This window comes from Amborella trichopoda, chromosome 9, assembly GCF_054954075.1.
Source record: "Amborella trichopoda isolate Santa Cruz 75 chromosome 9, AtrichopodaSantaCruz75HAP2 v2.0, whole genome shotgun sequence".
NCBI lineage: Eukaryota > Viridiplantae > Streptophyta > Magnoliopsida > Amborellales > Amborellaceae > Amborella > Amborella trichopoda.
The window spans coordinates 42,027,828-42,050,373 of record NC_142344.1 but is presented as its reverse complement, the minus strand read 5'-3'; the positions used below and the strand labels follow the sequence as shown (position 1 = coordinate 42,050,373).

General features: G+C 33.0%; 1 protein-coding gene across 1 annotated transcript; it reads right to left on the bottom strand.

Moving 5' to 3' along the window:
* Positions 1–432: 432 nt before the first annotated feature.
* On the bottom strand, positions 433–1,897 carry LOC148780528 (uncharacterized). The gene is made up of 2 exons (XM_088847947.1): positions 1,766–1,897; positions 433–1,223 (listed from the first exon to the last, which is right to left on the bottom strand). The coding sequence occupies exons 1-2, from the start codon at positions 1,820–1,822 to the stop codon at positions 750–752; spliced, it is 531 nt and encodes a 176-aa protein (XP_088704073.1). The 5' UTR covers positions 1,823–1,897; the 3' UTR covers positions 433–749.
* Positions 1,898–22,546: the final 20,649 nt, after the last annotated feature.

The window sequence follows — 22,546 nt, the reverse complement described above, 5'->3', positions numbered from 1 at the left end:
ATAAAACTTATACCTCAAAATTAATAAAGACTGTTCAATTTTTTAAGGGTATTCAAGTGTCACATAACTTAAAATTCAAAATTTTCTTTTAAAAATAATCATTTAGTAATTATTATTCAAAATTTTTGTTTAAAATTAATCATTTAGTAATTATTATGTGTTTTCCCATATTTTAGACTAAAAATATTCTCCTAAATAGGCATTTTAAGCGAGGGAGGAGATGCGCAATATCCTCCCCAGAGAGCATAGAACATGCGTTCAATAAGAAAAACACAAGTCTAGCACGAACCAAATATAAATGGCTATCAATGCCACAAAATGGCAATATTACTCCCAATCAATTAAAAAGCCCATCCTCAACAAGGGAATCTTTGGTCCTCAAAAATAAAATTAGATTGAAACAAAAAAAAAAGAAAAAAAGAAAAAAATAAAAGAAAAAGAAAAACACCAGTTGGCATTAAAAAGAGTGAGGAAATATTATGTCCCAATGAACGGTTCACACCATCCACTGTCCACAAGATCATGAAGTCCCCATCCAAACTGATACAAATAAAGAAGCATCCAAATGCCCGGGAAATAATGAGCTTTGCATTACTACATGAATAAAATGCACAACATAAAATCAAATCAAAGTGAAAATTCATCATCCCTTCAAAAGAGGTAAGAAAGCAACCAGTACAAAGAATGACTAATATACAATATGTGAGACATACATTCAAAATAAAAAGAAAAGAATGAAGTAACAACCATTAAAATAACTCTGATTCTACAGGAACACTTTCGCTCAGTGCTGCAGGTTTAGATTCATTTGGTCCTCCAGGCTTATTTTCACTTGGTATTTCAGGCATAGGTTCACTCGATGCTTCAGGCTTAGTTTCACTCGGTGCTTCAGGCTCAGAAGGTGGGACCTCTGGTGTTTCCTTTGGTTGCGGAGAAGCTTCTATGAGAAGTGGTTTGCTTTGTTGCTGTGTCCCTTGAGGAGTGGGAGTTGGTGGCTTTTTAGCTGTGATTGACGAAGGTAGTGAAGGCATACCCGGAGGAAGAATCTCAATTGGCGGTTTCTTGCCTGCCTCTGCTAAGCTTGTCAGCTTTGGTTCCTCTAAGGATGCAGCTGATTGCAGGTCCAGTTTGACTAATTTGTAAGTAGGAATGTTGGAAAGCTCCTTCTGTAACATGGTGTTCCACGCCTGAACCAGGCTCTTAAGTGATGGGCGTCCATGAGCCTAGAGAGAGGAACATTATTTTCAGAGGCGATGATAATGAGTAGGCAGGAGAGGGAAAGAAAATGCTAACTGTCAAGGGTTCAAATTAGAGAACTTTGCAAAAGCTGTCACTACAAGGGGCCCCCCTCATCCGCTCTAGCGCACGCACACACATACATACACACAGATGTTCGTTTGTATAAAAGAGTGGCTATTGTCATTCTAAATAGTAATGGTAACAGGGCAGCTTCACATTTCTCACACAACCAGTGTATGGCATTTGGCACACCAGGGCATCCAAGGTCAGTTCTCAATGAGTAGAAGTGGAGATTGCCCATAGTACCTGAAGACACACCTGAACCCCACCACCAGTGACCAGAACAGGCTGTAGATGCCGCCATGATCAACCAAATATACCATAACTAATGGTGTATGGTATACTTCCTTTTTTCTCAAAGGTACTGGTAGTGCTTTAGATCTTGAAAGTCAAAGGCCTAAAGAGTAATAAGCCGTTATTTTTTACTTTCAAACCCATGTCATTATGCAATGTGAAAGAAAATTACATGTGAATGGAGAACAGCCTCTGCTAGCATGCCAGTTTCCTGCCATGCCTTCTCCATGAGAGTATTGTCTCCCAATACCGAAGCCGCAAATGCAGCCTCAGGTCCTTGGTCTGCTGAGATCAGATTATTTACTAGAACCTGGAGAGAAAAACAAAGAACATGTGAGAATTTCAAATAACAGAATTTCAATGACTACACATGAAATCCGTGTAGCTGCGCAAGAATGCACATCTATGGGCACATGTTTACATGCAAGCAAATAGGCCTGACTTGCTGGATTTCCATTTATGCATGAAAGTATAATTGAGGACGGCCAAGTATGTAATAATCCTAAAAAGGATATATAGAAAAACCATACTCCTAAAGGCACCGCCACCTAGTGAAATGGGCGGCGATAGAGAGAGTGGACCCACAGCCCCACTCCGGCACTCTCCATCAGCACTCATCATTCTACTTAGCAGTGCTGTGCCTGAGGACCATGGTAGTTCCATAGTCCTAAAGAAAATAGTGTACGCTTTCTTTAGAAAGAAAGGGCTAAAGCATTATCACATACACTCAAGCGTGTCAACGCTCCATGATTTGCAAGTCGTAGTGCCAACCCTCTCGACTCTTGACCCTTCAAAGCCCCTTTTACAGAGCCAGCAGCAGCCAGCCTCTTAAGAGCTTCCCGAGCAATATCACCTTGTGCAGTTGCATCAGCAGCATCAATAAGATCGAGAAATTCTTTTGCAAATTTTTCTATTCCTTGGACAGTATATACTAAGTTTTCTGGTTTAGCTGCTAAACTGAGGATCTCTGTTACTTCTCTTCCAACATTTTCTTGCCCAATATCCCTGCTATTGCTCATGGTTAATAGACATTGAAGTGCTCGTTTCAGATCATTGCTCTTCATTGCCAAGTCAAACTCCAACCTGGAAAAACAGGAATAAACAATAAATCCAATTTATATATTTAAACAGATTAGGAAAGAAAAAATATATTAAAAACAAAAAAAACAAAACACTATCTTCATCTTTATGCAAAGGGTTAATAACTTTATGAATGGACGGCAAACCAAAAGAGGAGGTTAATGTGATGCAAGCCAAAAAAACACAACTATAAAGGAAAGTTCAGAAATTCCATGTAAAAATTCGGCAATGCATTGACGCTGAGGGTGCTCTTGAGTTGTAACCTTCTTAGATATTCCAGGCAAGTGAAGAGCTTCAGTTGCGTATCAAATTGAGCCAAGTCATCATGGTGCTCCCTAGCAAGCCTACTAGTCCTGTAACAGGCAGCAGCATGATAAGTTCTTGACATGGGTGAGCCTATCAACGAAAGCCTGTAACAGGCAGCAGCATGATAAGTTCTTGCTGTTAACCACACTAACAGCATGCCCATAGGCAGCAAGGCAGCGGCACACATGTACCTGAGATAGGGAAAAGAAGTATAACCAAAGGAGAGATGCCCAGAGTGATTGGCTAAGGGATTGTGTGATCGGTGTGTGTGATTGGAGAGCCTGAAGGGACAAAGGCAAATCCTCATTATGACCATTGCACAACATGTATTTGTGATAGCTATATTGGGAAGCAAACACCATTGAGGATATGACATGTACACATATGAGATATAGCCCCCATAGGCCAATTGCAATAAGTGTGCACAGGTCTGTGTGACCTAGGCTTGACCATAGGGGGAACCTGTAGTCCATAAACTAGACTATGTTCTCATCACCTATTAGCAAGCTTTGATGATCCAATCATGAATCCTTGAGATGGACTGTGGGTCATGGGAACTATTGGGTAAGTTTGAGAAAGTGAGTGTAGGATATGGTCACTAGTAGAGATGGAGTGCCTTAGTACATTTGCATTTTTTTATATGATTGATTGATTTCAAAATAGAAAGAATGATGATTGAAAATCATATGACATAAATTTCAATTAGGTGACACTTTTCCATGAAAGAGATTTTGATGAGATTAGGTTAAGGAAACTAAGAGATAAAGTTCTAGATCATGATGACTGATCTAAAGATTGTATGGCTAAGATCTCTCACCCCACAGGTCACCTATGATATATGGTCGAGATCGAATCTCCATAAAGATGGCTAAACCCTAAATTCCAAACCTAGCCTCTCTATTATAAATACATCACATTGGGGGATCCATTACTTACACCGAATTTGATTCCTCTCTCCCTTCCTCTTAAGGTGGCATTCTATGCTTCCCCTACAACATACAAGTTCTATCCTCCCCCTACCATCCAGCCGTCCAATTCTGATCAAGAGAGTCACTCACCGTTTGATTTTAGATTTGACGTCTCAAAGTATTTTATTTTTAATTTTTTTATACAAATTGTATGAATATGAAATTTGGTACGTGTCATATTCTCATTGGAGCACACCTATAAAAAAATATTAAAAATAATTTTTCGATAAAATATAATGAAAAAAATACCCCTTGAATCTTTCAGGGATATTTTGGTCATTTTATTTTATAAAAAATATTTTTTTTGTATTTTTCGATGGTGCGAGTTTAATAGAAGAATGGATATCCAAAATTTGGTGTCAAAATAGTTTATAGAAAAAATTAAAAATAAAATAGTATAGAGACTTGACATTATGATTGGGGCAATTTTAGCCCTCCATTCAGAATGGACGGTTGGATAAGAGGGAGGATAGAACTTCTATGCTATAGGGGAAGCATAGAAAACTTGCCCATATTTCTCACATTTAAAGTTATCCAAACTCTCTCTATCTCTATCTCTCGACCATTAGGGTTGATGTCCCCCATCAACAAGAACCCAAATCAAATCTCAATTCTCAAAACTATGTCAATATCATATCCAATCCAAAGCCTAAAACATATCAAGAATGAATCTTAATCCATTCATTCACATAATAGAAGTTCACAGGATAAAACATGATTTGAGAGAGAGAGTTCATCAAGGTCTTTCCTAACGTGTGTATTTAAGTGGAATGGAATTTGAGTTATACAATTTAGGATGTGAGAAGTCATAAATAAAATGGTAAGTGTTATTGTATATTATCTTAAGAATTTAAATTTAAATGAAAATATAGAGAGAAAGAGGATGGGGTGGGTTTTTATTTCTGGTAATGAGAGAAGATGTGGTTTTACGTTTCTTGTAATGAGAGATAAGATATGCTCCTGCATTTACATGAATTTATCATGTTCGCCCTCATAGATTACCATACTATCTGCATTTACCTCCCGTCTTCTAATGTCCAAGGCCTCCCAGGCCCATATCTGAGGCTTCCCGGCTCTGGACCCACGTCCAGACCTCCTTGGCAGCAACACCATACTTGTCGCCAACAACTTTGTGTCCAATTTTATTCTAGACGACATGCCCATCACTCACCCGACTGTGTTCAATAATGGGGTTATTGTGATCCATGGGACTGAGGAACTATATGAGATATGGGCATGAGGATAGAATATTCTCGAAGCCATGGTTTCAATACACCAGCCCCACTGGACACGGTACCGGGGTTGGTTTATGATACACCAGCTCGAGTGCAGCCGCAAGTGGAGAGAAGGCAATACTTTCTGTTGTACACTTGTGGGGCCTACTCTTACATTTCTTATAGAGAACTTTGATTTGAATAGTGGCAAATCTTGTTGAAAAATCGTGCCAAGAAGTTCATCACCCTGTATAAATAAGACATACCAATGAAAAAGTAGATATATATATATATATATATATATATATATATATATATATATATATATATATATATATATATATATATATATATATATATATATATATATATATATATATATATATATATATATATATATATGGTGCAATTGGCATACGAATGCATTCCGTAGCTGTAGAGGTAAGGTGCACCTTCAAATTTTATCATGGTATATAATTTTGATGTAAAATGTTCTTAGGATTATCATAAAATTTATTTTTATATCTAATTATAAAATTTTAAATTTAAAAAATTGTTAAACTCAAGTAGATCCATAAAACATATGAAAATATTGAAAATGGACGGTGTAGATAATATGTTGTAACATACACTATTTCTGAGACTTAAAATCTTTTTATTTTCATGTTCACACATCTCGATGTCGAGATGATCAATCAAAGGGTTTTTCAACATTAAAACTACCTTTTCCGATGGATTTTTGAGGTGCATCTGTAGTTCTACATTATAAGGTTGCATCCTTATATAAACTTTTCCCACACAGTGGTGAACTATATTATGGTATCAGAGCCAATTTCTACACAGTGGTGAACAATATAAAATTAGCAAACTAGATATTATAGTTAAATCTAAAGTCGTTGTGACCCAAAGACCATCGTTAAGCCAGGAAGGCAAGAAAGGTGCAGAGACTGTTTTTAGTTGACTCGGACCAAGACTATAAGATCTGGTATGGCAAATTTTATTAGAACACTATCAAGTAGGACAACCTCTGCTAGCACACTTTGCATAAATAACAAAGAAGAGATGATCATTGACAATATCGAAAAATAAGTCCAAAATTGGAATATCCCAAAGGTTCCTATAACAAATGTTTATAAAAGAGGGACTTTTGAATTCAAAAGCAAGTTTTCAATTAAGACTATGGAAAAAACTATTTTAGTCATGGAAACTCAAGATAGCTCCCAACTTTATCCTCAAGGATGATTGAGGTGCATAAAAGGAAGGATTTTAACTATCTGCATGTTGGCTTTGTCCAGATAGTTGTAAAGCCTTTGACTAGAACAGGATTAAATAATTATGTTTTGCGTTGCTTGAGGGATAATCGGCATAGGCGATTCATTGATTCCTTATTAGGAATTTTGGATCAAGTCTTTGCAATGGCCCTATCTATTTCAATTGTTTCCCAAATTTTTCTGTGGCCCTATCTGATCCTAATCTATTAAAGGTTTTAACTTTAAATCTAAAAACTCAAGGTTTTGATATGGATTCTAGATTCCAAAACTTAGCATTTGTTTATAGGATTTGTTATAAAGTCATGAACATTCTATACCCAAATGCCAGGCAAATGGATACGAATGGACAAACCATTTTTTTTCAAACAAATATGGATAAATCTAATCTTGTTATACCAAAGGCGGTATCATGGACGTGAGTAAAATTACTTGAGAACTGGTTTCTTCAGTCTGAGAACCAGCCCAAGATTCCTGAAAATAGGGAACCTGAGCAGATAAATGAATATCCGGATGGAGAAATTGAAATACAGTTTCCATCTTCTAAAAAAACTAGACTTAACATTTCTAATCCACTGCATAGAATTCCGCTTAAAACCTCGATGTCTTATGTTCCCCAATCTGACTATGAGAGAGCTCATAATGAAACAATAATTTTAGAAGGGCTACGAAAGGCAGCAAATCAAGTCCAGCATCCAGTGTATAAGGTTAACACTCCTAGTTCTTCTCAAACTGAGCCAGAAGAACTGACTCCATCCAATCTTGACTTTGATCTTCTTACGATCCAGAGTCAAGAAGAGTTTGTCATTGATAAAGAATGGTTTAAAAAAGATTTCCTGTCAGAAGAAAATAGACAGATAAGGGATTGGTTTTTCCAAGAATTTAAAGAAAAATTAAGGGATGCCTTTCATGTAGAATTCAATAAATTTATGAAAAAATATAGGAAAAATGTGAAGTTCTTTAAATGACTTAAATATATCCTTAGAATAAAAGTAATTACGCTCCCAGAATTTGAAATAAACAATGACTGAAAAATCTTTTCAGACATTCCATACTTTTAAAGGTGAGACTGTTGAGTCAATCCATCCCCCAGAAACAAGTTTACAGCTTAGAGGAGAGAAACTTGAAACTAAAGCTTCACCCTTCAAACTATGGCCTAAAGAATCTGACAATCACAAGGCCAAACTAAAAGGAATATCACACATCATAGAACAAAATAATTACACCAATCTCTTCCTACAAAGTATAGAAAAATAAACCATCAAAATAAAAAACGCCCTGAATAATTTAAAATATGTTCGACAAGAAAAGAAAGAATAAAGCCGGAGAGAAGCAATTTTATTTAAACCACCACCAATAATATAAACCGAAAAGTTCAGCCTCCATGGAATAAAGAAAAAAGAAGACAATAAGGAGTTGGTTAACGAGCTAGTTAAAAGGCTTTCAAAATTAGACATTGATGATAAGGATAGGAGAAAACTTCATATTAGTGTGTTACAGGTTTTGCAGAAAGATCAAGGTTATACAGACCAATAGATTTCTCAAATAGAGAATGCTTTTAAGGTAGAAAGCTTTGATATTAATAGAATAGAATATTGGAGAACAACAAGACCAATATCCCAAACTAGAATGTATTATCCTCGACCCACTCCTATAGACCCAACAAATAGAACGAGACATTATTTCTAGTTCAGTTTCATACTCTGGTAGGTCTATTATTAATTGGAACATAGGCGGTATGTCTGAAAAATCAAATACTTGACCTAATGAAACATATGACTATGTGTGCTACCTTTTGTAAGTATAGTGGAAATAAAGATCATGAAATTGCCAAGGCAATCATATGTGGCTTTACATGATGGCTTCGAGGATGATGGGATTTTCATATGGATGAATCTACTAAGGATCAGATTCTGAATGCTACTAAACAATGTCTTGTTAAAAATGAAGTTGGGCCTGGACAAATCCTAGAAACTATAGTCGACGAAGGTGATGCAGTTAATAAACTGATCTACAGTATCATACTTCATTTTGTTGGAAGTACAACCTTTTTAAACACTAGATCTGAGGATCTGCTTTCAAATTTACGTTGCCCTACACTCTCTTACTTTAAATGGCATAAGGATTTGTTCGACTCAATATTATTATCTAGAGAGGATAGTAAGGCAGATCACTAGAAAGAGAAATTCATAGCCGGCCTTCCCTCATCTTTGAATTGAAAAGGTTAAGACTCGACTTAATAAAATATTTTCATTTTTTGAGAAGAATAATTTTATCAATATATATATATATATATATATATATATATATATATATATATATATATATATATATATATATATATATATATATATATATATATATATATATATATATATATATATATATATATATATATATATATATATATATATATATATATGTTGTACATAGTTTTGTATTAAGATAAAATTTATGTGTAAACAATATTTTTGGTATAACAGTCTTTAAGTTGTTCTATTAATCTTGGCTCCATAAAGACTTTTGTATTTTCTGTAGAAATTCCTCTGTATATAGTGACATATCCATTGGTGAATTCATCTTCTGGCAAATATATATCTACTTTGGAAATGATTTGTCCTTATGATTTATTAATGGTCATTGAAAAAGCTACTCAAATAGGAAATTGTTTTCAATTTGATATCTTCATATGGGTTGCATAGGAATTCTTGGAAGGAATACAATTTATCCAGCGTTATTGCCTGTGATTATTTCAACTTGAATTGTATTTATTTTGAATGATTTACAAATCAATTTAGTCCCATTGCATAACCCATGTTTTGGATTTAAGTTACACAGAAGCAAAATAGGTGCATATTTCTTTAATTTTAATATATGCAGTGGTAATCCATTTGGTTTTAAACTATTAAGATATTCTTTTGGATATAAGTTATATTCGTCATCGATAGTAGAATCAAAACTATAGTATGTGTGTTTCCTCTCCTAGGAAATATGATATCACAGTTTCATTTATTTCATCAATTGTTTCATTTCTAACTGCTAATATACAAGAAGGTACAATATTCGGAGTATTTAAAATAATATTGTTAAAATCATTAAAGATTTATCTTTAGAAGTTATACATGTGATTGTCTTCAAAATTATTACAATAAATCATATTAGGTGGCATTTTAATAAAGGATTTGTTATATATATTTTTAGTTCAATTTCCAATACGTAGTAAGAAAGAAGTGAAGTCAAAATCATGAGCAGGTCTCATATGTTTTGTTAATTTAATAAATCTAAAGTGAGGCCAAAGATTAATTATGTCAGTTTTTGTGCCTCTTGGAATAACTGATAAAATTTGTCTGAAATCTCCTCCAAGTACTACTACTTTTCCTCCAAACAAATCATTATTAGACATTATATCTTGTAGTGATCGATGTAGACATTCAAATACATATTTTGACATCATTGGTGCTTCATCCCAAATAACTAAGGATGTTTCTTTGATAAGATTGGCCAAATTACTTTGTTTTGAAATATTACATACTGATATGTTTGTTGGATTTAATCGGATTTCAAATATAGAATGTGTTGTTAGTCCATCTAGAATATTAGTGGCAGCTGTACTAGAGAACGCTACATCTAAAAAAAAAAATTCATTCTTACGCAGGGTAGCCAAAATTGATCAGTATAGAAAAGTTTTACATGTGCTTCTTGGTCCATCAATAAAATACCAATATGATTTATTTTTTCTTCTTATAAGAAGTTTTCTTACAATTACATATATAAATTCTTTAAAGAAAGGTGATGAAAAAAGACGTTTGCTTCTTGTAAGAATGATATATTTTTTCATCACTTTCTTTAAAGGAATTTATATAAGTAGACTTTTATAAGAAGTTGGTCCTTTTATATGATTTAACAACAATCGTAAACAATAATTTTCACCATCAGTTAGATTTGCTATACAGATTCTTCCAATGACATGTTTTTTGTGCCTTTTAGACTAGAAACTTCGATTTCTCATTTCAAAATTATGTTTTTGAGAAATCTTGGTATGTTATTATGTCTTCTAATTGAATAGTTTTGTTCGCTTCGAAGAACATTGTTAGCTTTATCCTTTGACAATTAGGATCTCTTAGAATGTTATATGTATATTGTTGTTCATTAAAACATATTGGATATTGATTAGGTAAATGCAATGAAAGACGATAAACTGAAGGTGTCATATGATTTAAATCAAATCCAAAAATTCTCCATGCAGCTTCTTCTGATGGTGAAACCCAGCGGGCATGTTATTTCATCTATTATGGCATTGTTATCATTTGGAGTAAGAGTAATTTGTATTTAAGCATGTCCTTTATATATATATATATATATATATATATATATATATATATATATATATATATATATATATATATATAAAGTATTTGACAACTTTAATATTGGAACACACCTCAACATTCATATGGCAATTATATTTTAATAATTAATAGGAATTATATGGAACAACCCATTTGTTATCAATCAGATCATTATTAAGCATGAAAGGAATACAAGTTTTAGACCTTTTATAAATTGGGTAACTATCATTGGACAATATTGTGTTTTTTGAATAATTTCTAAAATAGTGAAATTTGCATTTATCATTTTGTATGCGTTGTGTTATTTTTTCCCTTAAACCACACAGTCCATGAAAAATGCGTTTCTTAACTTATTCATATAAAATAGGATTTATTTTGTCGCATAAACTATGTTATCAATATTTTCAACAGATTTTATTTTGTCTTTATTTTTCATAATTAATAGCATATGTGCATGTGGCAAACCTCTTTTTTGTATTTCAATAACATATATGTAAGCAATACTTGTCCTGAAAATTTTATCTTCTAAGATTGTTTGTCTTAAATATTAGAATTTAGCTTTAAATATTATTGCAGTTAAATCTGGTCTACTAAAAGTAGCATCTTCATTATTCATTAAAATTTTTATCTTTTGCCAATTAGAATTGCATGTCATTGTTATAAATAATTCTGGTGTTTTCGAATTTTCTTACATTAGTCATTGCGTCTTGAAATCAAGCATGCATGTCTCTTGATCCTCCAATAAAAGAAGATGGCAATATAATTATGTGACTGATATTACATGCATGACTCTCACAATGCAGTACAGCATTATATATTCATCAGTATATCTCAGTTCTAAATAAATCTTGATTATTTGATAAGTATTGTAATCAGTCTATTTCAATTTTCACATACATATCTACTATGTATTGTTGAAATAATCTTCCTGCACGTAGCATTAAGTTATTTTCATGAAGGTAGATTTGTAATTTATAACAATAATATTCACGGCATGTTCTCGTTTTTTATTTATGTTTGTTTGAATTTGTAGAATATTATCTTCCCAATAAGATTCTCCAAAGGGAAATAGCAAAAGATATTATAGTGGATCATAACATTCGAAAAAATCAGGTATCTTAATTAAACGGTCTGATCGTGATTGAATCCATACATTTCGTTATAGATATTATCATTTCCAGATGTCCAAATTGCAACTATTTGTGATACTGAAGGTTTATTGTATACTCTCTGATCTAAATGAGTGTTTTATAAAAAGAATAATTTTATATTCATCTAAATTTTGAAATTCAACATGACTCTTAAATTTAATTACAAAAGGGTTATGTTTTAAAAGTACATCATTTATATATTTTATCAATCTTGCGTTCAGATGATTAAAATGAGATAACCTATTATCCATTTCATTGTCAGTGTCATAATAATATATCTGTGAGAATTTTGGTTGATGTTTAGTAGGTATTCGTGTTGGTGCAAAATGGTATACCTAATCTCTGATTTTGAATGTGTATACACTATTTCCTTTGTAATGTTTTTCTAACATCTCAAGAACCTAAAATATCGTAAACTGAAATGCTGAGTTATATCCTTAAATATTATTTTGGAAATCTTTGTATTGAGGAATTTTATTTATAAATAGATTCCATATTTTAATAGGAGGAGGTGTGTATGATAAAACTATTTCTCCTTTGGAACAACAGAATCCAGGTGGTTCATATTCTATTTTTATTGCATGATAGTAAGAACATATATCTATAATTTTTAGCAGGTTCTCATACACTGCTAGAGGTAAGTTTTCAGCATTTAGAGAATGTATACAAATAGATTTCTCAGACTTAATATTTTGATATCTATTTTGTACCTTGTTTTTCGTTGCCATTTGAACAACATTAAGTTCAATTCTAGATCTTTTATGTAATTAATTATTATGTAATTTTGGAGCTCGAGACATATCTATAGATTATGTGAAGGATCTTTATATTAAATTCAATAAAATAAATATTTCTTTTTATTTCTAAAAAAAAATGACAATAAATCCATTAACACAATGAGCATAAAAGAGAAATTTTTTATGATAATAATACCTAAGAAGATAATATGCAGAACTACAATATGAACATCCTAAGAATATGGGAACATAATAAATACAAATATTTCTTATACTAAACCGGTAATGTTGTAACCTATACAATGATAAAGAAATGCATATGGGAATTTAAAAACCTTTTAAAATTACCGATACAATTAGGCTATCAACTACGAGATTCACTATCTATCGATCCAAAATCTCTGCAAACAGAAGAAATGTTGAAATTCTCATTATTAGATGTCACGTAAATATTGCTATGCAAAATAAATAATTACAATAAAGACCATGTTATTTTGTTGTAGTCACAAATAATACAAAAAACACAGTACAAGATATATTATACGTCATAATAATCAATCATGTCTTTACCACATAAAATATATACGTTGTTATTATTATTACTTCTCTTTTGAAGTTTAGTTAGAAGGCATATTATATGTGGATGTCATTAAATAGCAATTTCTACATAATAGAAAAATATTATTTTCTTAAGTAGTGCTAAATTTTTATTTGTTCCTATAACAATGAGTTTGAAAAAATGAATTTTTTTTCTGATAATTTTCATGTATATTTATTGACAATATTGATGCAGAGAATCTATTGATATTAGTTGAGAATTGAGACCTACTCTTTATATATAAAATGAAATATTGCAAATAACAATTTGAATTTCTAATTACCTTTTATGCTTCATGTAAGAAACTATTGTCTGTTTCTCTTTCTTTTTTTTTGTGATATCTAATATGCTTATGTACCCTGCAAAGTATATTTCATGTAATTTCAATAATCTTTTAGAAATTGAATTATAATAAAAATTTGTGAAGTACAATAAATGTGTCATAAGAGAATTTTATCAAGTAAATTTTCAATAGTTGAAGTTAAGAATAGCGTTTAGCCGATTTGAACTGTAGAAAAAAAAAATAACATGAGACCTAAAGTTAAGAAGTATGATTTTGATGTTCACGTATTACCAACTAATGAGAAAAAAACAAAGGTTTTAGATGAAGCTGAGGGTTTATCAGCTTTAAGAATAGGTTGTTTCAAAGACATATGTGGATTATGGACTCATTTAGAGATGAAAGAAGTAGCTACTGAGAATATGATGTTCTAACATATTATTTGTCATAATATTAAATGTTAAATATGGGGTTGATATGCTAAAAAAAAATGAAAATAAGGGATATTTTAGAAAAAGTGGAAAAACTATCAGGCCGGACTCTCACATGCTTTTTTGAAAACTTGTAAAATTTATGAGGAGTTAGAAACTGGTGAACCTTGAGATCAAAATCTGTTTGAAATGGACTAAGATATATTCCATAGGATTCTTTTTTGCTCAAGAAATTTTTTTAATATTTTGAAGTGTAGGGAAAAAAATGTACCCTAAGCAACCAAAAACACCTCCAAAAACAAGAAAAAAAAAATCTGACCAGATCTTCGAGGTGAATACTCAGGCATCAAGGAAAATAATATGCGCACCATAATTAAAAATAGATATAAAATATCACAACTGAGTTCACAGATCTGGAACTAATTTTTTCTTAATACACATAGTTGGCCGGTAAATTCAATAAAAATTAAGAGGGGTGAAATCACCATCATAAAAGAAAGATTATAAAAAAGAAAAAAAGGCATTGTCTATCATCTATGAGCAACAATACGAACGGAGAGAAATTTTGTTAGTTCTGAAAACAAAGAAGGAAATGTTTTTTTTTATGAAATCCTACACAACTCTACACAAATATAGGCAACAAACATAAGAAGCTTAGATTAAATAAATTTCACTCAGTGTAACCTAAGAAAATAGGAAATAAATAAATTAAGATTGCAGCATAAGAGAGATGAACATGCATACCAAGAATAAAATAAGGGTGATGGTATAATTGAGAAATAGAAAGTGAATAAGATTTTCTACATATTAAGAAGGCAAACAAAAAAATCAAATTGGAGCACATAAAAAGTTATATATCCATGAAACGGAAATTATAGCTTGTGAGACTTGGGAATTTCTGTAAGATCAAGAAATTTGTGCTAAATTATGTTACTTGTCAAAACGAACAAAGAATATTTTTATTTTTTTTAATAAAAGCTTACATAAGTCTACATAAATATACATAGCACACATGAAAACCTTAAGACTAAAGATTCTTTGTTGGTAATGACTGAAAATATTTGGAAAAGGAAATTTTCAGATTGCAGCATACGAGAGAGAGAGACACTAACTGAGAATGCATTAAGAGCGATGCTATCGTTGAGAGAGCGAAACATAATTTGTAATTAGAATGGTTCGTGCTAACAAAATCTTGCACAAGACAGTACAAAAATATATGCAACAAATATAGGAACTCTAGAAATGCAACAAATATATTAACTCTTTTATTTTATCAAATGAAATGCAAGTAGCAAAATATTAGGAAGAGACAACTATATACTAAAAACATAGAAATCGTAGATTTACAAAACTACATTAGCAATGACTAAATAAAGGATGAATTTTTTTTTAACAAGATTGTACCATAAGAGAGATGGATGCATACTGAGGTTATGATGAGGTTGATGGTCTTTTTGAGAGATATAGAAAGCGAAATGAATTCTGTAAATACCAAAAAAAAAAAAATCAGATTGGAGTACATAAAAAAATTATACCTTTTGAGATCTGAAGATTTCTACAAGGTTAACAAATCTGTGTTAAATTTTAGAAAAAATATCTTCATATCCTCTATGTTTAAGTTTCATTTCTTCATAAACCCAAGGGTTCAAAAGATATATTCTAACCCATGGTCACTGTAAACCTATTTTTTCACTTAAACAAATGTGAAAAAGACATGCTCTTTCTAAACCCAATCATTTTTCTCTTTTTACTTATACACTCTAAATTACTCCTTTTATCTCTCTTCTTGTGTCTCTTACTCTCTCTCTCCTCTCGTGTTTCTGCAAACACCTCTTTCTCTCCTTCCGATAACCTCTCACCTCTATGAAGCCTTTCTCTCTAGAAGTTTGGGAGGATGACTTTAAAAAAAAACATGTCTTTTTAGATTTGTTTGGCTTAAAAAAGCAGATTTAAATTAGCTCAGGGGGTTAGAAGAAATAAAATCTATAATTTTTATTCCCGAAGATATCATTTGAAACCTTGGGTCTATTGTGAAATGAAACTTAAAAATAAGAGATATGGAGATATTTTCCCTAAATTTTATTTATTTTCAAAGAACAAGTTTAATAATTGCTAGGAATTTTGTTTTATAGAAAGATTTTAATTTGGGGATTTTTATAGTAGCTAGAAAGATATGTTTTCTTTTATAAAGAGCAAGAAATTTCTAGACAGCATTTAAGATTAATACAGAGTAACTTTATAGTGATCAATTCATACTCCATTAAAGAAATAAACACAAAAATTCCTAAGCTCAACCTTTTTTCAGCAGACAACAACCTTCCACTATGTCTAAAACAACGAACTCAAGATGACCAAGAACCCTAGATCAATTACAAGAAAAGAATAAAGCCATCAATAAAAAACTGTCAGACGATTAAAAATAAAAAATTGAAAGAATATAGCAAATAAGTGGAGAGGGGCTGGGATTTTTTTTTTTTTCTAAAGATCAAAGAACCCACACAAAAATCTACACACACAAATTTCTATGTACATATATCCAAATAAAAAAGAAACAGACACAGACAAATGATTACCAAGAATCCGATGAACCTGATTCTTTTGTTGAAAAAATAACATCTTTTCTAAGATTTGAGGATAGGGGATTTTTGTGGTTGCTAAAAGATTTTTAATTAGGGATTTTTGTAGTTACTAGAAGAAGTTTTTATTTCTTTTTCAAATAGAAAAAAATTTCCACAGATCTTTACATTAAGCGACAAAATGTTTTCAAGATGGGATAATATATAATGAGACCATTTACCATTGATACAAGGTGATCACATTAATATGGATTGCTGGATGTGAAATTGGGTTTCTGCAATTATTCGATTGACCAAGCTCAAACTTCAAAAGAAATTTTCTCAAACTTTGTGATACATCCAAGCTATCAAATTTCACATCAAATGGTTGTAAGGAATTGTGACGACCTTGTATTTAAGATAATGGTCTTATTATATACACTCCCTTTCAAGATTGCTCTAAAAATAAACACAACTGAAAATTATGAAGCATTTATCCTTCCATCAAAAACCAAAACATCTGATTTTATATATATATATATATATATATATATATATATATATATATATATATATATATATATATATATATATATATATATATATATATATATATAGGAAGATACTACAAAACGTCTATAGGTGAAAATGAACAGTGATTTCGCTTATCCTCATCATCATCCAAACTTCATCGTCCGGTCACAGTTGTACGGTAGTGTTTCAATTTTCATTTATTTTTAACTAAGCGGAATGATCTAAAATTTAGAGAGTGTGTACATCTTAGTAAGGCGCACCTAATAAAAATATGAAAAAAATAATTCGTAAATATAAGTTGACCAAAATACCCCCATAAATGTTTTGAGAGTATTTTGATCAATTTATATTATACGAATTATGTTTTTCATATTTTTATTAGATGCGCCTCACTAAAATGTACACACGCTTGAAATTTCATGTCATTTTGATTTCTAGAAAAAAAATGAAAAATTGAAATACTATCGGACAACTGTGACCGTGCGATGAAGTTTAGATAGTGATGAGAGTAGGCGAAATTACTATTCATTTTCGCCTATAGGCATTGAGAAGAGTTTTCCATATATTTTCCCATATATATATATATATATATATATATATATATATATATAAAGTCAATGCAAAGTTAAACAAAAATTAGACTCTATTACATTAGACGAATCCATCAGAAATAAAATTTATGATATTATTCAATTATATGATTCATCCGATAGTTCAAAATCAGACACTACTCCTTCCAGTAGTGATACTTCTTTTATAGGAACAATACATAATGATGAATTCTATTGGTCAGATAATAGTTCAGATACAGAAGATGAAATATGTAGATGCCCTATTACATCCTCTGATATTCATACATTAACAAAAGAAGATAATCTCATCTTAGACTTAATAGAAAAAATATCTGACCCTAATGAGAAAAGACCAACTTTCTCTAATAGATTATTTTATTAAGTTTCTTAAGATAGCAGAACTGGTAACACTATGAGATCTCTAAACAGGGTTGGCTCTGATACCATTTTTCGCCTACCTCAAAAAATTGAAACAAACACATCCCAATGCTACATTTGACGAAATATGGCAAACACTACTCCATGTTTTTGCTCCCGATACAACTAGGCCTGCCACTTCAGAAGAAACAGTCCAATCAGGAAATCCCCTATTGGAAGATTTCAGCCAGAGGCCTACAGGCTGAATGACCCGACCTAACGGTTCGATTCCCTTCTTCAGCACTGATATGACTGCTACAACATAAAGAAAGATAAAATATTCCCTTTCCCAATAAGACAAAATAGTGACACGACATAGCACAAGAAAAGATTCCCTTTTCCATAAAAGACAAATCCACGTTGCATAACGGACAAATAATGAAGTGACATTGCCCCTTAGCAAAGATGCTCCTCACCGATGTGACTAATTTGGAGTCACATCAGCGCATATCAACGGCCCTCTTTCCTTCTTCTCCCTCACAAATGAGACTTACCTACCGACGATCGCACGAATCTCCACTGTGCAAGATTCCCCCATCACGTCGTCAGCCACCAGCATATCAGAGCTCGCCACGTCTCCTTCATCGACCTGACATTGTACCATGATCTTATCCAAAGAATCCTTCTCCCGCAAGCTATCCATTTTCAACCACAACTTCCTTCCACCAATCCCATACTTTCCTTCATCAGCAAGCTACTGATTTCAGCCACTCGTCTGAGACACAGCCCTCTATAATTTAGTAGTACCTTGGTAGAAGTGGACAATAGATACTGAACCAGTTTCCATGAGAATGGCTTCATACCATTCACGGGTTTTAATGCCATAAGATGGATTCATGTGATTTGCAAGGTAGAGGGGAGCTATTTATTATGGGTCGAGTTGGGCATGAGCATCAGAAATGGTTATCTCTGATAAAAAGGCAGTGTCTATGTAAACTGATTTGGAAGAGGTTGAGGTTTGTTTATGTGGGTATGATGTCCGGGAAAACGTCGGACTTGGAGTAGATATTGGACTCTGTGGAGGAGTCTGTATTAAATATTCTGGTACGTTCGAGGATCGAAGGGGTGACATGGGTGTCAGGTTAAGAGAGGAATGGATGGGCATAAGAGGCCCATACCTATTACTTGGGACTAAATCCATTGGATGTTTTCCTTTGGGATCTGAAGATTGAGGATTCATATTGATATTTGTATTGGTATTCTTATTTGAGAGAAAGAGTTGCAAACCGTAGGAGGGAAAACCGTAAGATGAGATGGTCTCGTCCTTCAGTTGTTGTAGTATATGGTCCCCTCTGTAAAAATTCACGGGTTAAGAAGTCAGGCAGAGAATTAGAAGAACCGTGAAGATGTTCAATAGAAAAATCAAAGATCTACCCTATGATTTTTGCTGGAATTATTATACTTATTTTTAAGAGTTACAGAGAGTTACAGAAGATATTAAAAAATTACAGAGTTAGCCTTTATTAATTTTTCTAAGATAGTAACGTAATATAAAAACACGAAGATAATAATGAAAATAGGAAGCACAGAAATATCGAAGATAATCCACGAAGTATGAGTATACTCTTGGATTTTGAATGTAAATACAAATTTGAATTGCATCACTATTTATTACAGAACTGATTACAAAATGACTTACTGGTTACAGATACAAAGACTTGCAAATTTTCGCCATTCGTAAGGATAATAAGAAGGTAAATCAGAAAGATGACAATCACACATGTATAATAAACAAAGCCAGAAGGACGTTACCGAGTTTGGCTGATGTACAAAAGGTTGAAGATAGAGGAAGCTTAATTGAGAAAGAAAGCTATCAGAGGAAAAGGAGAGAAGAGAAACTATTGAGGACTATTTGAGAAGAACTGTGGTTGCTGCTGCTGCTGCTGGTCTTTCCTTGAAAACGCTCTGCCTTCTTTGCTGGAATGAAGAGGTATTTATAGAGGGCTGTGTCTCAGACGAGTGGCTGAAATCAGTAGCTTGCTGATGAAGGAAAGTATGGGATTGGTGGAAGGAAGTTGTGGTTGAAAATGGATAGCTTGCGGGAGAAGGATTCTTTGGATAAGATCATGGTACAATGTCAGGTCGATGAAGGAGACGTTGCGAGCTCTGATATGCTGGTGGCTGACGACGTGATGGGGGAATCTTGCACAGTGGAGATTCGTGCGATCGTCGGTAGGTAAGTCTCATTTGTGTGGGAGAAGAAGGAAAGAGGGCCGTTGATATGCGCTGATGTGACTCCAAATTAGTCACATCGGTGAGGAGCATCTTTGCTAAGGGGCAATGTCACTTCATTATTTGTTCGTTATGCAACGTGGATTTGTCTTTTATGGAAAAGGGAATCTTTTCTTGTGCTATGTCGTGTCACTATTTTGTCTTATTGGAAAAGGGAATATTTTATCTTGCTTTATGCTGTAGCAGTCATATCAGTGCTGAAGAAGGGAACCGAACCGTTGGGTCGGGTCATTCAGTCTGTAGGCCTCTGGCTGAAATCTTCCAATAGGGGATTTCCTGATTGGACTGTTTCTTTTGAAGTGGCTGGCCTAGTTGTATCGGGAGCAAAAACATGGAGTAGTGTTTGCTCTATTTCGTCAAAAGTAGCATTGGGATGTGTTTGTTTCAGTTTTTTGAGGTAGGCTGAAAATGTAGGGAGACTGACTGTATTATTTGACACTGGATTGAAGGTTTCAGGTTGTGGAGGCATTCTTTTCAAAGGTAGTGTGGCAGGATTGGTACTGAAAATGTCCCACCATTTGACTTTCACGGTTTTGCCCAATTGGGGAATATACTCATAGTTGTTAGTATTATTTTCAGAAATGGAGTATTCCCATTTGAGAATCCAAGGGATTTGATATATTGCCATGAAGTAAAGATGGTAATCATCTAGGTTGGTGCAAGTATTATGTTGAGCAAATTTTGTTTGTAGACTCTGAAAAGCATCAGGCAATATTTGGGTTTGAGCTCCCCATATCAAAAACCAATGGCGAAACCAACTGGGGAATCTTTCTAAGACAGGAAGTTTGAATTGGATATACCAGGAATGAGTATTATTTGGATTTTGGTAGGCAAATACTTTATGCCATGCTTCAATGTATTCAGAATATTTATAAGATTTATATGGAAATTCTGGATTTAGTAACCTTTTTCCCTGGAGGGGATTACATCCCCAATCCTCGTAAGAAAGCAATTTTTTGATTTGGAATTTCGAATATGCGTATAATTTAGTAGTACCTTGGTAGAAGTGGACAATAGATACTGAACCAGTTTCCATGAGAATGGCTTCATACCATTCACGGGTTTTAATGCCATAAGATGGATTCATGTGATTTGCAAGGTAGAGGGGAGCTATTTTATATGGGTCGAGTTGGGCATGAGCATCAGAAATGGTTAACACTGGTAAAAAGGCAGTGTCTATGTAAACTGATTTGGCAGAGGTTGAGGTTTGTTTATGTGGATATGATGCCGGGGAAAACGCCGGACTTGGAGTAGATATTGGACTCTGTGGAGGAGTCTGTATTAAATATTCTGGTACGTTCGAGGATCGAAGGGGTGACATGGGTGTCAGGTTAAGAGAGGAATGGGTGGGCATAAGAGGCCCATACCTATTACTTGGGACTAAATCCATTGGATGTTTTCCTTTGGGATCTGAAGATTGAGGATTCATATTGATATTTGTATTGGTATTCTTATTTGAGAGAAAGAGTTGCAAACCGTAGGAGGGAAAACCGTAAGATGAGATGGTCTCGTCCGTAGGTTGTTATCTGTCAGATTCTTAATAAACTTTTCCATTAGTAGGTTGCGGATAATGACAACTCAGGACGACCAAAAGTCCAGCGTTTTCCCTAAGCGGCTCTTCCTCGGCCTTGGCGGTACTTTGCATAAGACTTTTTCGTCACGTGCCTTAACTCTCGGACCAACTTTCTCTAATGGATTAATTTATTAAGTTTCTTAAGATAGCAGAACTGGTAACATTATGAGATCTCTAAGAATTAAGAACAAAGAAGAAATCATTATTAATGATATTGAAAATCAAATACAGAATTGGAACATACCCAAAGTTCCAATATCAGATATTTACAAAAAAGGTACATTCGACCTCAAAATCGGATATGCCATAAAATTAGTAGAAAAAACTCTCTCTGTCACTAGTAACCAAGGGGATTTCCAATTATTATCTCAAAAGATACTACAAGTCCATAAAAATAAAAATTATAAATATTTACATATAGGATTAATACAAATAGCTGTCAAACCTCTAACACGTTTAGGATTAAATAATTCTATCTTAGTTTGTCTACGAGAAACTAGGCATAATAGATTTTCAGATTCGTTCTTAGGAATGGTTGAATCCAGTTTATATAGTGGACCAATATATTTCAACTGTTTTCCAAATTATTCTGTATCACTAACAGATCCAAATATTTTAAATGTTTTATCTTTAAATCTTAAAACACAAGGATTCGATATGATGACAGGTTCTCAAAATATAGCTATTG

Coding starts and splice junctions, on each gene's coding strand:
- LOC148780528 (XM_088847947.1), bottom strand. CDS start 1,822: ATGGAGAAGGCATGGCAGGAAACTGGCATGCTAGCAGAGGCTGTTCTC. Junction 1,224..1,765: donor AGGCTGTTCTCCATTCACAT/GTAATTTTCTTT, acceptor TCCTCTCTCTAG/GCTCATGGACGCCCATCACT.